Genomic DNA, 12,833 nt, shown 5'->3' on the forward strand with positions numbered 1-12,833 from the left:
AACAGTTGCTGTTTTGTTGACAGAACATTAATTACTTGATCTTAGGACTTGGTAATTGCACAGGCCCCCTCTGTATACATCACTAATTACATTAGCAATTATATGGCATTTTAAAGACAAAGAAATGACTGCAGCAGTTGCAGTGTCAGAGGGACCCTGCTGGTAAATTCCAATCAAGTCTCTGCAATGGCAGGGAGGTGTTGGGAGAAGTCCTTCTCCATCCCAAACCTGCACAAACCCCACTCTTGTGCTGTGGCGCTGCCACTATTTAAACCAGGGAGCCTTGAGAAAAGAAGGGGTGCTTGAATTTCTCATCCAGGTTAGTTACACTCTTAAAACTGATCCAAGCATTCTCAAAAGGCTTCTTGCTGTTGGAAATATTTTTTCTCTATTGCTCTTAGAAATAAGTGAGTCATATCTTAAAAACCACAACTAAAATTAGGAATAACCAGCACTGTAAAAACAGTGTAAAACGCCTCTCTGAAAAGCTGCGCTGTATTTCCAGGGATCTTCCCTTGCCAATGAATGGGCCAGAAGGTGCCTTGGGAAGGTTCAATTCCTGTGCCTCCAGAAGGTGGTGGTTTGCATACAGGTCTCCCTGTGGAAAAGGACGTGCCAAGGGCCAGGCTTGTTCTCTCATGTTTTAACCTTGCCAGACCTGACACAGGACAACAGATCCCATTTCCCTTCCCTGTCAGATCCCAGGACATCCCTCTGGCTGTCCTGGAGGGCTCGAGCCCATGCCAGGGGGCTCAGAGACCTTGGCACAGAGCCCAAGACCCCTGTGCCTTTGATTTTGACCCATGGGAAAAATTACCAGCTTACATGAGGAATTACAAGCCATGAAAGTTTAAGTCAAATGATAATGAATTTATCACAGGGTGAAAATGTAGAATTTTGGGGTTTTTAGAATGGGGGCTCAGGGTCTCAAGATGGAGGAATTTGGGCTGTTTTGTCCTTCTTTCTCCTTCTTCCTAGCCTCCATGTTCTGGGTGATGGTGGCACTTTTGGATTGGTTTAGAGTAGGAACACACTGTCTAACATGGGTGATAGTTATTGGGAAATAATTGTAAATTAAGTACAGGTAGTTTTGAGTATAAAAACACAACTTCGCCCTGAGGGCGGGCAGTGTGCCACAGACTGGCCTTCTGAACAGACCTCAGCAGATCAGGAAAAGAATGTTATAGATAACTGAAAATAAACAACCTTGATAACCAGAACAGAAGAATCCTGACTCCTTCTTCAGTTGCCAGGCTGGGAAAAGAGACTTTCTAACACCTTGGGGTCAGCCAGGACCACAGACACCCCCAAGACTTCCCACCTCCCCAGAGCTCCTCTATTGCCTCCATGGGACATGCTTTGGTGCCTTCCCCCTCAGGAGGGAGAAGTGTTGGGTTTCCCCTTCCCTTATCTCCTCTGGTGTTTGTTCTCCTGCTCTGGGGGCACCCTCAGCTCCCTCCCCAGCTGCTGGTTAAGCCAGCCCTGCCCACGGAGTTAATGAGACATTCCTGCCTAAATAACGTGCTGCCATTAGGGCTGCAGATCCCTGCACCTCAGCAGCTGTGTGTTGTCACAGAGATAAATATTTTAACTGGGCTGGCAATTCTCTGCCTGCCCTGCTCAAGTGGCTTAAGGAGTGGCTTTTGTTTCACCACTTATTGATGTGAAATTCAAATCAATTCCATCTAGAAAATACCTGGAGAGAAACAAACAAACAAACAAAAAACTAGGGTGGGAGAGGATGTGCTCTTCTAGAAGGCCTTTGTGAGCCAAGGCAGACCAACCTGCCCATGCCCAGACGTGACTGTCCCCTCCCTGGGGAAGGACAGCCTGCCCAGTCACTGACCACTCCTGGAATTCCCGTTACCACTGCTCTTAGGAGGAATATTCCTTTGCTCTTCCTGATACTCTACAAATTCTCAGTGACCCAGACACTTTGCCTTTGGAAAAGGGCCACTTTCTGTGTCTGATGTGACCAAAGTCATTCAACTCTTCCCAGAGTTGGAGGGAAGGCTGAACATCTGATCTTCCTGTAAAACCTGGTGAGCCAAGGACTGAACATGTGGGGAGATTTCAAGACTTTGTTGGTCTTAACATTGACCAAAAAACCTCTTTTCACAATGTTTTTTAAGAATGGAGTAAGACTGATAATGAAATATGTTCATGACAATGATCCTAGAGAATTATTTTTGCTCTTCAAGACATTTCTGTGTGATAATCCTAGATAATCTGAGCTAATTGAGCTTGGAGGCAGTTATTCATGTGCTTATTTGAGTTAAAAACTTGATATTTTGGTCTGAAACTGTCATACATCTCCTTCTTCCCTCCCTCAGCATTTTGTTGCTCGGGCTGCAGCTCAGGGTGACACATCCCAGGCTGGTGTTTGTATCTGTCCATCATCAGGTCCTTAAGAGATGTAAGAAAGGCAGGAGTGGAACAGCAGATCTCCAGCTTTCATCTGCCCTGCACACTTCCTCCCTGGACACAACAGTAGGGCCCTGTTCATTGTGACAATCTCTTTCACAGGAACCGGGACTTTTATCACCAAAATCAGCACTTAAAACACTGCTGGGATTTCTTAGGGGGGAAAAAGAGCTGAATAAGACTTTCAGGAGAATGGGCCTCTGTTCAAGAGGAGATGAAGGATATTTCACCAGGACAGTGGAAAGCCTGGGTTTCAGGGCTGGGATGAAGGTCAGCTGCTGATTGCACATTATCCTGAAAGGAGGAATGGTGCAGAGTACCAAAAACCTCTGTTTTCTCCTCAGTTTTGGGCTGATACTGCCGCATGTTTTCAGATGCTTTCACTGACATCTGGCAATAATTTAAATACTGACTCACATTCTGTCGAAAATGTCAGTAGAAGTGACCTTCATCATTAAATTTTCATTTGTTTGAACCTTTCCAGTAATTTTCATTGAAGAAAATGGAATATTCCCAGTTCAAATGGCCAATTACTCTTCTCCAAGCAGTTTTCAGCCCTGTTTTGTCCATCCCTGTGGCTGAGACATGCACTCTGCACAAGAGGGAGAAAATATATCCAAATTATTTTTGGGAGCCAATATGATTCACCTCTGCAGCATCAGTTTGTTGTTTGCTCAGAGTTTTGCCCAAAGAGAAAATGCCCAAAACAGGACCAACCGCAAATTTAGTCCAGGGAAAGGCCAGGATCAGTCAGTCCCAGTTTTTAATTTTGATTTTTTTCTTTGACCAACTGTATACTCATAACAAAGAAGGGAGGTGTCCAAAAAGGTGTCCAAATTCCCCCTGTCCAACCCTTTGAGTGCTTCCTCCCCGCCACAAAAAAGGACTGAACTCTCACACAGGTGTTGTCCATTTGTAATAAAGGAATGGGCAGAAAAGACCATTAATTATCCTATTATTCCTTACCCAGCATAATCTCAACCTGGCTCTCCCAAATGTGGTTGGATGTTTTACAGGTAAATCGTCAGATCTTGATTTAAAAACTCTCACCTAACATTTTATACCATTTTTAAGTGTTATTGTTACCTTGAGTGACCCATAAAGATGATAAAGAAGCAGATTGAACACTCTGAAATTAAGATAATTCCTTCCTTATTTACAGTAGAAAAATTTTATTTTTTTTTTGTTAGGATAATTTAAAGTTTAAAACTGAAGTAGACATACTCATTTTACAAACAAGATATTCTTCCATAAGTAGGACCATTAAAAACAGTAAACAAAAAAACCAAAAAGCTATCTTTACAAAAGCTCTGTGCATAGCAACTTCATACTGTATATAACTGACAAAGCAAAAAAATAAAAAAAAAAACAAAACAAAACAAAAAAAACACCAAAAAAAACCAAAAAACCAACCAGCCAACCCCAAATAAACCCCAAAACTATACAGGAGGGAGAAATGAGGCCTTAAATTACAGGAGGGAGGAATGGTTTGGAGAAACCATGCATATTGGAAATGTGCAAAGAAAGATGGAGAGAAAGATCCTCTACTGAGATAAATTATGAGATCAAACCAACTCTTCAGAAGTTATGATGAAATTTGTCATTACCTATTGCAACACTTTCATCTTCCCAGTGGCAAAGAGGAAAACTCTCAGGGAATTGTCAACAGCAACCACTCAAAGAGGACAAGTTTGCTTCTTACAGTGAAAACATTCTTACACATCAATTCTGGAATCATCTTTTCCCTTTTGGCCGAGTGTTCTGCCACTGCCAAAGTCCTTTTTCATGGCCAAGGATTTCTGATTGTGTTTATTTAAAGGTGTTTTTCTCTGTAAACCTCAATTAATTCTACACTCATCTCTAGCACCATGATTTCCCTGCATGAGCAAAATCCATGTTCTAAATAATTCCTAGGTTTATTTTCTTTTTTTTTTTTCTCAAAGCAAACCAGCAAACCAGATTTTTCATACTTGCATCAACACAGGCAATTCCTCTTCTGCAAATGCTTGGAGAAGCTTTTCAGGGAGGTTTCTCTTTTTCACTTGGACTCATGGCAACTGGGCAACTGGACAGAACTAATAAAAATAACTGAAGGGTGAAAGGAATGTTCAGTGTTCCAGAAACTTTCCTTTTTTTATTTTTTATTGCCAGACTGTCATTTTTACCCATGAATCTTCCCAAGATTTCAGTGATGTGATAGATCTTTCTTTCATTTACCTGTGCTGACTAAGCAAAAATAAAAGAGAAGGATGGACAAACACCAGCTTTTCCCATGAAATATCTCTTTTTTTTTTTTTTCAGTTGGAAACTTTCCTGACTGAGCTTTTGTAATGAAAATCCCATTTGTCAGGAAAAAAGAAGAGGATTTAAGGTAGCAAACTGCTGCTCTCCAGCAGGTGGTCTAGAAATTCCTATTGGTCTGGAATATTTGCCAGACAGAATATTGAGCCTATTTGATGATCAATTTTAGAAGTAGCCTGTACAGAGAAGGGCAGGGGGAATATTCAGGATTTTCATGCTTCAGAGCTGTTTAGGGGTTTAGTAGGTGGGAATGGAGGAGGGGATTTGATAGAATGAGCCTGGTAAGATAATTTTTGGAATTAGAACTCAATGTGTTTTGACTGAAATTTATGAAAGTTTTAATCCAAACTCTTCCAGTCCTTAATCCATTTTTATCCCTGGATAAATGCATAATTCCAAACCTGAATTTGGACTTCCTACTTTGCCCTGCTGGGATATCACTACCTATGAATATATGAAATATTTTGGGGGTTTTGTTGCTGTTTTGCTGTTTGGAACATCCAGGTCAGACCCTGCACCCTGTTGCGTTATGAGAAACAACTCCAGAGCTTTTAACATCTATGATCCTTTGATATTTCAGAGCTCACTTGGTTTCAGGGGTGCTGGTTGATCTCCAGTGGCTGCCACATCCTTGGTGGCACGAGGGGCACACAGAGAACCCATAAGGACAATCAACCTGGAGCCATAACTAACAGGGATTTATTTTATTTCATTGTTTGTGGAACTCAGACAGCTTCAGTAGTCTGACTGTGAAATATTAATTATATCCATGTTTCTTACACCCACACCATTCCCACCAAATCTCTCCTTAAATTGTCATTTTTGCTGATATAAGTTGGGCCTTGAGTTTTAGAAGAGATTAACCTTCCTCTACCTTTTAAAAATGGGACTCAATGGCATTGAGAAGGCACCAAATGAAGACCCTACCAAACCTCCCAGCACAGTCAGGAACACAAAACTCCTTCCCAACAAGTGGGACTTCCTTTAGGAGTGGCCAGAGCAGCCCAGTTGGTGTCTCCAGTCCCTCTGAGATCTCCTACAGAACTCCACGTGCAGGGAACGGATTTATCCCATGAACTGAACTGTGCACTGCACTGGGAAAGGGAACCTGGGGGACCTGGTCCCATCCTTGGAAGTGTTGTTCCATCCCTGGCAGTGCCCAAGGCCAGGCTGGAGGGGGCTTGGAGCCCCCTGGGACAGTGGAGGTGCCCCTGCCCCTGGCAGGGAGTGGCACTGGGTGGGCTGTAAGGTCCCTTCCAACCCCATCATTCCAGGATTTTCTGATTCCCTGCCCTGCTCTCCCAAACCCTGTCCTTCAGGTCATCCCCCTCAGCCTCCCATCACCACCCAGCTGTGGACCTGGAGAGGATTTTTGGCTCTCCCTAATCCCAGTTAGCTCCACAACAGCCCCAAAAGAGCTCAGCCATGTGAGTTGTCCCAGTTTCACCATCCCAAGCCCAGCTCAACTTCTACCATCCCTAAAGATCACCAAGAACACAATTTTCCTTACCCATCCATTAAACTACTGGCAAATGGACAAGTTCAGATCCTGGGGCCTTATTTAGGGTTTATTGATTAACATCAAGATGTTTCCATAGGAGAAATTGTCCATGCAGCCATTAATTGTGTGGATTTTAGACAGGTCTCTGTAGTGTAGCTGATTTTTTTCCCTCCCCACTAAAAATGGCTTTCCAACAACCAAATTCTTTTAAGTGTTCTCTGGTTTAGTTGGATAATTAATGATTTATTTTATCAGACTTGTCCTCACCTTCCAGTTTCAGGAGAGGAGAGGCAAAGGAGAATTAAACTCTTTTTTTTAGGCTAAAATGCAGAAAAATTCAAAGCAATTGATTACCTCTATGACTTCAATATATAACTGGCAAATACTTACCATTTTTAATGACTCAGGATAAAAGTGCATAAATCATTCAAATACATGTTCACCCTTTATAAATGCACCCTAAATATGAAGCATAACTGAACTTAAGGTGTTCTAACTACATGGAAAACCCCAGAGAACCCTTCCCATCCTAATTCATACATTGAATCTATAAAATAAACTCAGTACCTCATGAAAAATCTGATTCACTCAAATCCCTAAGTGCCACTCACTCATCAGCTGGGTCTTTGAGACTTAGCAGTTAATCTTAGTACCTGAATATTTTAATTGAAGCAAAAAAATGGAAAGGGGGAAAGATGAGGAAGGTGAAAAAATTCCTACATGAGCTGTTTACCACAATGTAGGTAAAAGTTTCTGAGGGTTTTGTTAATCAGAAAGAATCCTTTACATCCTTGCACATGAATTCAGTAAGGGGGGGGGAGTGAGGAGCAATTGCAGCAGTAATAATATATCTCAAACTTATCACTACATTTTTGCATCATCTGTCTTCATTGTACAACTGGAGGAAAAAATCCAAAACAGGGTTTAATTTCTACCTCTACATACAATAAGTTACAAGTTTATTTATTTAAATAATTGTAAAACATCTTACATTTTTTTAAAGAGGTTAAACTATAAGCAAATACACACATACACCAAAGTTCCATCACTCATGTCAGTTTGTCCTAGAAATTCTTTCATGCTGGTACCCTGTTTTGTTGAATTGTTTTTCTGCATAAACTAAATCGATATCTGAAAGGCTCCATAGAAAATAGAAACTTCAACTTTTTTACCCCTACAAAGTAAAACAAATTGTATCCAAAATATCAACCTTGAATCATTTTGCCAATTTCTTTTTTTCCTTTGAATATTTTACAAATCTTAGGAAGGTTTTCATGTCTTCCAGGAAAGACTTTGCATTTCTAATTCCATTTTGCCAACTCTTGTTCATCCTGGCTCTTGCTGATTCTTCATTCCCAATGTTTGAGGAGTTGATGTGATTGTGTCAGAAATATGAAACAGGTAAATGATGCAGACTTCTATCTCGTCCAATCCATAAAAAATGTTCCTTTTTTTTCCTGGGCCTGGCTTTTCCCCAAAAAAGAGCTTGTAGTGCTATTTTTTTCTTTTTAGTGGTCCATCACAATAAGTAGTTTTGTGCTGTAAAAGAAAAATGAAAAAAAAGGAGGAAAAAAGGGAAGAGGGAGGGAGAGCAGCAAAGCTGCCCCTTCCTTACATCGGGGGAATGACAAGACCAGTCATGGCTGAAAAAGAAAAGTGAAAAAGATGAAATTGTGGCAAAATGTTATGGAACAAAATCTATTTGAGCCCTTCACCCTCCTGTGAGCAGTCAGGAATCACAGGAAGGGCCTGATCTGAGGTCAGATTAGAGTTTTCCTGTCTTTAAATCTTTTGGTGTTGTAGTGAGAACTGTGAGGACTGACTGTGACACAGGCAATGGGCAAAGGGCTGTTCTAGGGTAAAAAGGATCAAATTTCTTCCTGTGAGGGTGAGGAGGGGCTGGGATGGAATTCCCAGGGAGCTGCGGCTGTCCCTGGATCCCTGGCAGTGCCCAAGGCCAGGCTGGAGCCCCCTGAGACAGTGGGAGGTGTCCTTGCCATGGCAGGGGTGGTGCCTTCCCAAACCACTCCATGGTTTTCTGTTTCTGTGAAAATCCCAGGCCCACCAGGGTTATTAAATGGATGAAAAAGGGAGAGGATTAATTCAATTCATGTGCATTTGCAGAAAAACCTTCCCATTTTTGGGTTCTTATCTCTGGAGAGAAGTCCTTGGAGGTGGACATTGCTCAGAACTGTCCCCAAATTCAGACTTCTCAAGCTGAACACTCAAAACCATCCTCAAAATCCAAAACTGAGCAGGGCCTGTGCTCCCTACCCCCCCTGCTCATCTGCTTGGAAGGGCTGGGAGCAAGGAAAGGTGTGGAAGCAAAGGGAGCTCCCCCTGTGCTCCTGACAAGACCAAACCAGGGAATTCCAAGCCCTGAGTCACCGGCCAAGGCCCAGGGCTGGGGCTTGCCAGTCTGGTTCCAGTGGAAACAGCCTCACTTCCTCACAGTGTTTCCCCCGGTGTCTGAGTCACTGCAGCCCTACCTGGCCCACTCCCAGCACACTGGGCTTATGTAAATTCTGTATTAGTCACTCTCCTGCCTTTAATTGCAGCTGTGCTCTCGTAACCAACAGCAGCAGCACTTGGAGCTGCCTGGGACTGGTGCTGCTCCCTGAGGTTTGAGGGGTAAGTTGAGTTTGGATGTATTTATATAACAAATGAGTGAGTCACGTTTTCAAAGGGGCCTCGCTGCAGTGCGAGGTCCTAATCCTGCAAAGATTTATGTTCACTGCAATTTGTGCAATTATTGGTGTGTTTAAAGGCCCATCCCACTGAGAATTCATTTCACCCTTTCCTTGAGAGGGTTTAAAAAAGTGCTTTGGGCAAGTTCCTGAGCTAACACAAGTCTGTTACTGGAGCTGTGTTTTTAAACAACTGTGGATATGGTCTGTGATTTAATACAATAGGAAAATAAATATTTTCATATTTTCTTACTGACTGGGGCTAAAGTCCCTGCCAATTTTAGCAGATAGCTGAAAGGGAAAGTGAAACCCAACAGCCTGAAGTCAAACAGATACCTTTTGTAATTGCTTTGGAATTTGCTGTTGTTCCTCATATTTTCAAACCTGCATAAAGCAGGTAAACACTTCCATGCCTGTTTTTGGGATATGTGTGAGTGCATTAGAAGAGAGATTTTCTGACGACACCAAGGATGCTGATCCATTCCTTTTCCTCACCCCCAAACCCCAAAAATAATCCTACTGGCGGTGTCTCAGAGTGACATGGAGAGCTGGCTATTGACCCCATGCCTGCCTCTCTGTCCCTAGAAAGGAAAACTTGATTTAGCCTTGGATTTGTGCCCTGCTCCAGGCTCTGCTGGGCTGCAGGAAGAGGTGAGCTCGTGCCCTCTGTGCTGGCTCCATCCCACAGGTGTCCCAGGGGAGCAGATCCTCGTGCTCTGCTCCAGGCAGAATCACCCAGGCTGCCTCCAGGAGTTTAAAGGGCTTGTCTCAGGTGTCCTGGCTGGGTCTTTGCCTGAAGCAAGTAAAGGAGCACCTGCACAGACAGTGCCTGGCTTGTCCCCATCCAGGATGATCTTTCCTGGCTGTGGGATGTCTGGGCACAGGGGCTGCACCCCTGGAACAGCTGAGCACAGCTTAGCTTCAGCCGTTCAGGGGCTGGTGCCAGTGCAGCTTCAGCTCTGTTCCCAAGAGAGCCAGTCCATAATGGCATAAATGCTATTTTGTGATGCTATTTTTATTAACAGTATTTTCACTTTTTTTAATCAAGGAGAACTTCCAGCAAAGCAAAGCAAAGCTTAAACCTGAGTTTTTGCTAAGTCTCTTCAAAAATATTTTGAGAAAACTTGTAGATGCATCATTTTGGGAAGTTGCTTAACTTTAAATGAAAGCACATTTTTTACTGTAGGATTCGAGATACTACTAATAAAATAATATATGTATTGGAATGAACAGGTTTCCAGAGAAGCTGTGGCTTCTCCATCCCTGGCAGTGCCCAAGGCCAGGTTGGATGGGGCTTGGAGCAGCCTGGGATAGTGGAAGGTGTCCCTGCCCCTGGCAGGGAGTGGGGCTGGATGGGTTTTAATGTCCCTCCCAGTCCAAATGATCCTGGGATTTTGTGATTCCATGATCTGATATAGCAAGTTCTATAACACAGAAAATACAAGCAAAGCCTGATTTGTGTCACTGGCATTTCATTCTCAGCTTCACCTCCTCCTGCAACAAAGAATGAGTCAGTGGAGGAATATTGGCTGGAATTCTCACCTGGTTTTCCCCAGCTCATCTCTCAGCTTCTCTCTCTTTTTACACACCCTGCTCTGCCCATTTCCACCCCACCTCCACTCCCCGTTGGGGCTGCACTGTCAAAAGCCTATTCCCAGCCTGGATCGCTTTTTATTGAATGTTTGGGAGGTTTGGATTAAGGTCTTACACTGCTAGCAAAGCTGTAATTATTTTTGCCTGTATTACTATATATTGAATCGATGTAACTTTTCAATAAAAGTGGTTCAATGCAGGACACTCCCTGATGAGTTGGGAATATAGCAACCTCCAGTCATTATCCCAGAGGGTCTTTTTTTTTCTCTTGGAGGGAAATGGAAAAAGAATTAGAGATGAGTCTTATTGTATTAACCTTGACAGCTTGCAATTATCAACTGAAACATTTGATTAAAATTGTCACAAGGTTGGAGAATTTTTTTATAAATAAATAATCAAAGATGGGTAGCACCCAGATGATCTGGTGATAGGCACCTTTAATGGGTGTAATTAATAATGATCACAAGCCTGGTGAGTACAAGTGGCCTTTGGAAAACTGTCTTGGAGTGGAAAAGGACTCACTGCAATTCAAATGTGAGAACTGAGAAGAGAATTGATGCTGAACTCCAGGATCGTGGAATGGTTTGGGTTAGAAGGGACATTACAGCTGATCTCATCCAGCTCCTGCCATGGCAGGGACACCTCCCACTGTCCCAAGCTGCTCCAACCTGGCCTTGGACACTTCCAGGGCTGGGGCAGCCACAGCTTCCCTGGGAATTCCATCCGAGCCCCTCACCACCCTCACAAGGAGCAAATCCTCCTAAAACACATTCTTGGGAAAAAACCACTCCCTGTAAACTGCTGGAATAATGGGATTGCAAATCTGAGGATGAAGATTGCACAGCTGCTCCTGCTTAGATTGGTTTTAATCCAGGCTTAAATACTGCTGTGGTTAACATATATGGAAGCTCTAATCTAGATTTCCATTGCTGCCTGTAAGGAGAGTGGCATGCTCTGAAGGGCTGGTGAAGAAGGAGGAGAGGGAGGAGAAGAAGAAGGAGAAGGAGAAGATGGCAAAGCAGAAGAAAAAGAAGATAAAGAAGAAAAAGAAGAAGACAAAGAAGAAGAAGAAGACAAAGAAGAAGAAGAAGACGAAGAAGATGAAGGAGGAGGAGAAGATTATCATCCTCTAAATGTAGATATATAATTCTATAATATATCTATTATTATTATATATTGAGGAGATGTTTTCCACATGTTATGGGTGGGGAAATTCAGAGTCAATGGGCTTTGGAAAGGGGCCTGCACATATTCACTCCTTGCCCTGTGCTTTTGCTATTCTCTCTCCAGCAGCATTTTTGGATACCTAAGTTTGACAAATAAGTAAATAAATCCTAAATTCCATGCCCAGCACACCTATCTCTGGTTTTCAGCCCCAGGGGTGACGTGGCAGAGGGCATTATCCATCTCCCACTGCCTCAGTCCAGGCAAGAAGCCTCTTTGGGAGCCTCCTGTTGACTTTTTGGCCACATCTGTCTGTCAGCACTGTGGGAACGTTAATTTGGATATCAGGCTGCGTGTACCTGGATCTTTTCCAAAGCATGTGCTCCCCAGCTTGCATCAATTTAAATATTTCAGCTGGAATTTGCATCCATGGCTGAAAGAGTTCAATAGTTACCAAGACCTGGTGTAACAAACCTTGTTTCTGCTTGCTGTGTCACTGACCACTCCTGCTTTATTGGATACTTTAATTTATGAGTATACTTATGTTTGTGTTGATGTACAGGTAGAAATTCCACGAAGGAGGGGATGTGGTTAATAAATTCTGTATCCATCAATCTCTGATATTGCTAATTCAGCAATTATTCACAACCTTAACTCAAAGATTAACCCTGACCAGCTCAGGACTGGACTTTGGTCAGTAGAAATGGATGGATGTCAGGTTTTAGCTTTGAGATTTTGTTATATTTAATATTAAAGCTCAATTTTTAGAATCCCTTATTGATTACTGATTTACAGACTGGATAAAATATGTTGTGAACGCCAAATGGCAGAGATGGCACCAGCTGGTCTCTAGTACTTTATTTCTTTATAGGTTGAAACAGAGATAAACTCTTTCTAAACAGAGCATTGAGTGTTACCTTAAGGAAAATTATTAATTTAAATATTTCAGTCATTTCTCAATCTGTCCTTTTTCTGTCTCCCAGAAGCAGCCTGAGTGATTTTCTCTCTGATTTGTGTTTAGCACTGCCTCAGGTAACTCCTTCATATTTAGGGTTAATATTCAGGCCTTCTTTACATAACAGTTAGACAAGTTTAAAGCAGACTTAAATCTGTGCATTCACATGGTGAGATCAATGGATCTAGCCATTCATGGGAAGAAAATT

General features: G+C 42.6%; 1 protein-coding gene across 2 annotated transcripts in view; it reads right to left on the reverse strand.

The window, feature by feature from the left end:
• Positions 1-3,576: 3,576 nt before the first annotated feature.
• Positions 3,577-12,833, reverse strand: part of EBF2 (EBF transcription factor 2) — a 126,438-nt gene continuing 117,181 nt past the window's right edge. Inside the window, exon 16 of one of the 2 annotated variants that reach the window (XM_005428946.2) lies at positions 3,577-7,869. In XM_005428946.2, coding sequence (XP_005429003.1) covers positions 7,838-7,869 — 32 coding nt within the window. In that variant the 3' untranslated portion in view covers positions 3,577-7,837. The remainder of the gene's footprint in view (positions 7,870-12,833) is intronic. The other variant, XM_031063575.1, reaches the window with a different exon arrangement.

Source organism: Geospiza fortis, unplaced genomic scaffold, assembly GCF_000277835.1.
Source record: "Geospiza fortis unplaced genomic scaffold, GeoFor_1.0 scaffold176, whole genome shotgun sequence".
NCBI lineage: Eukaryota > Metazoa > Chordata > Aves > Passeriformes > Thraupidae > Geospiza > Geospiza fortis.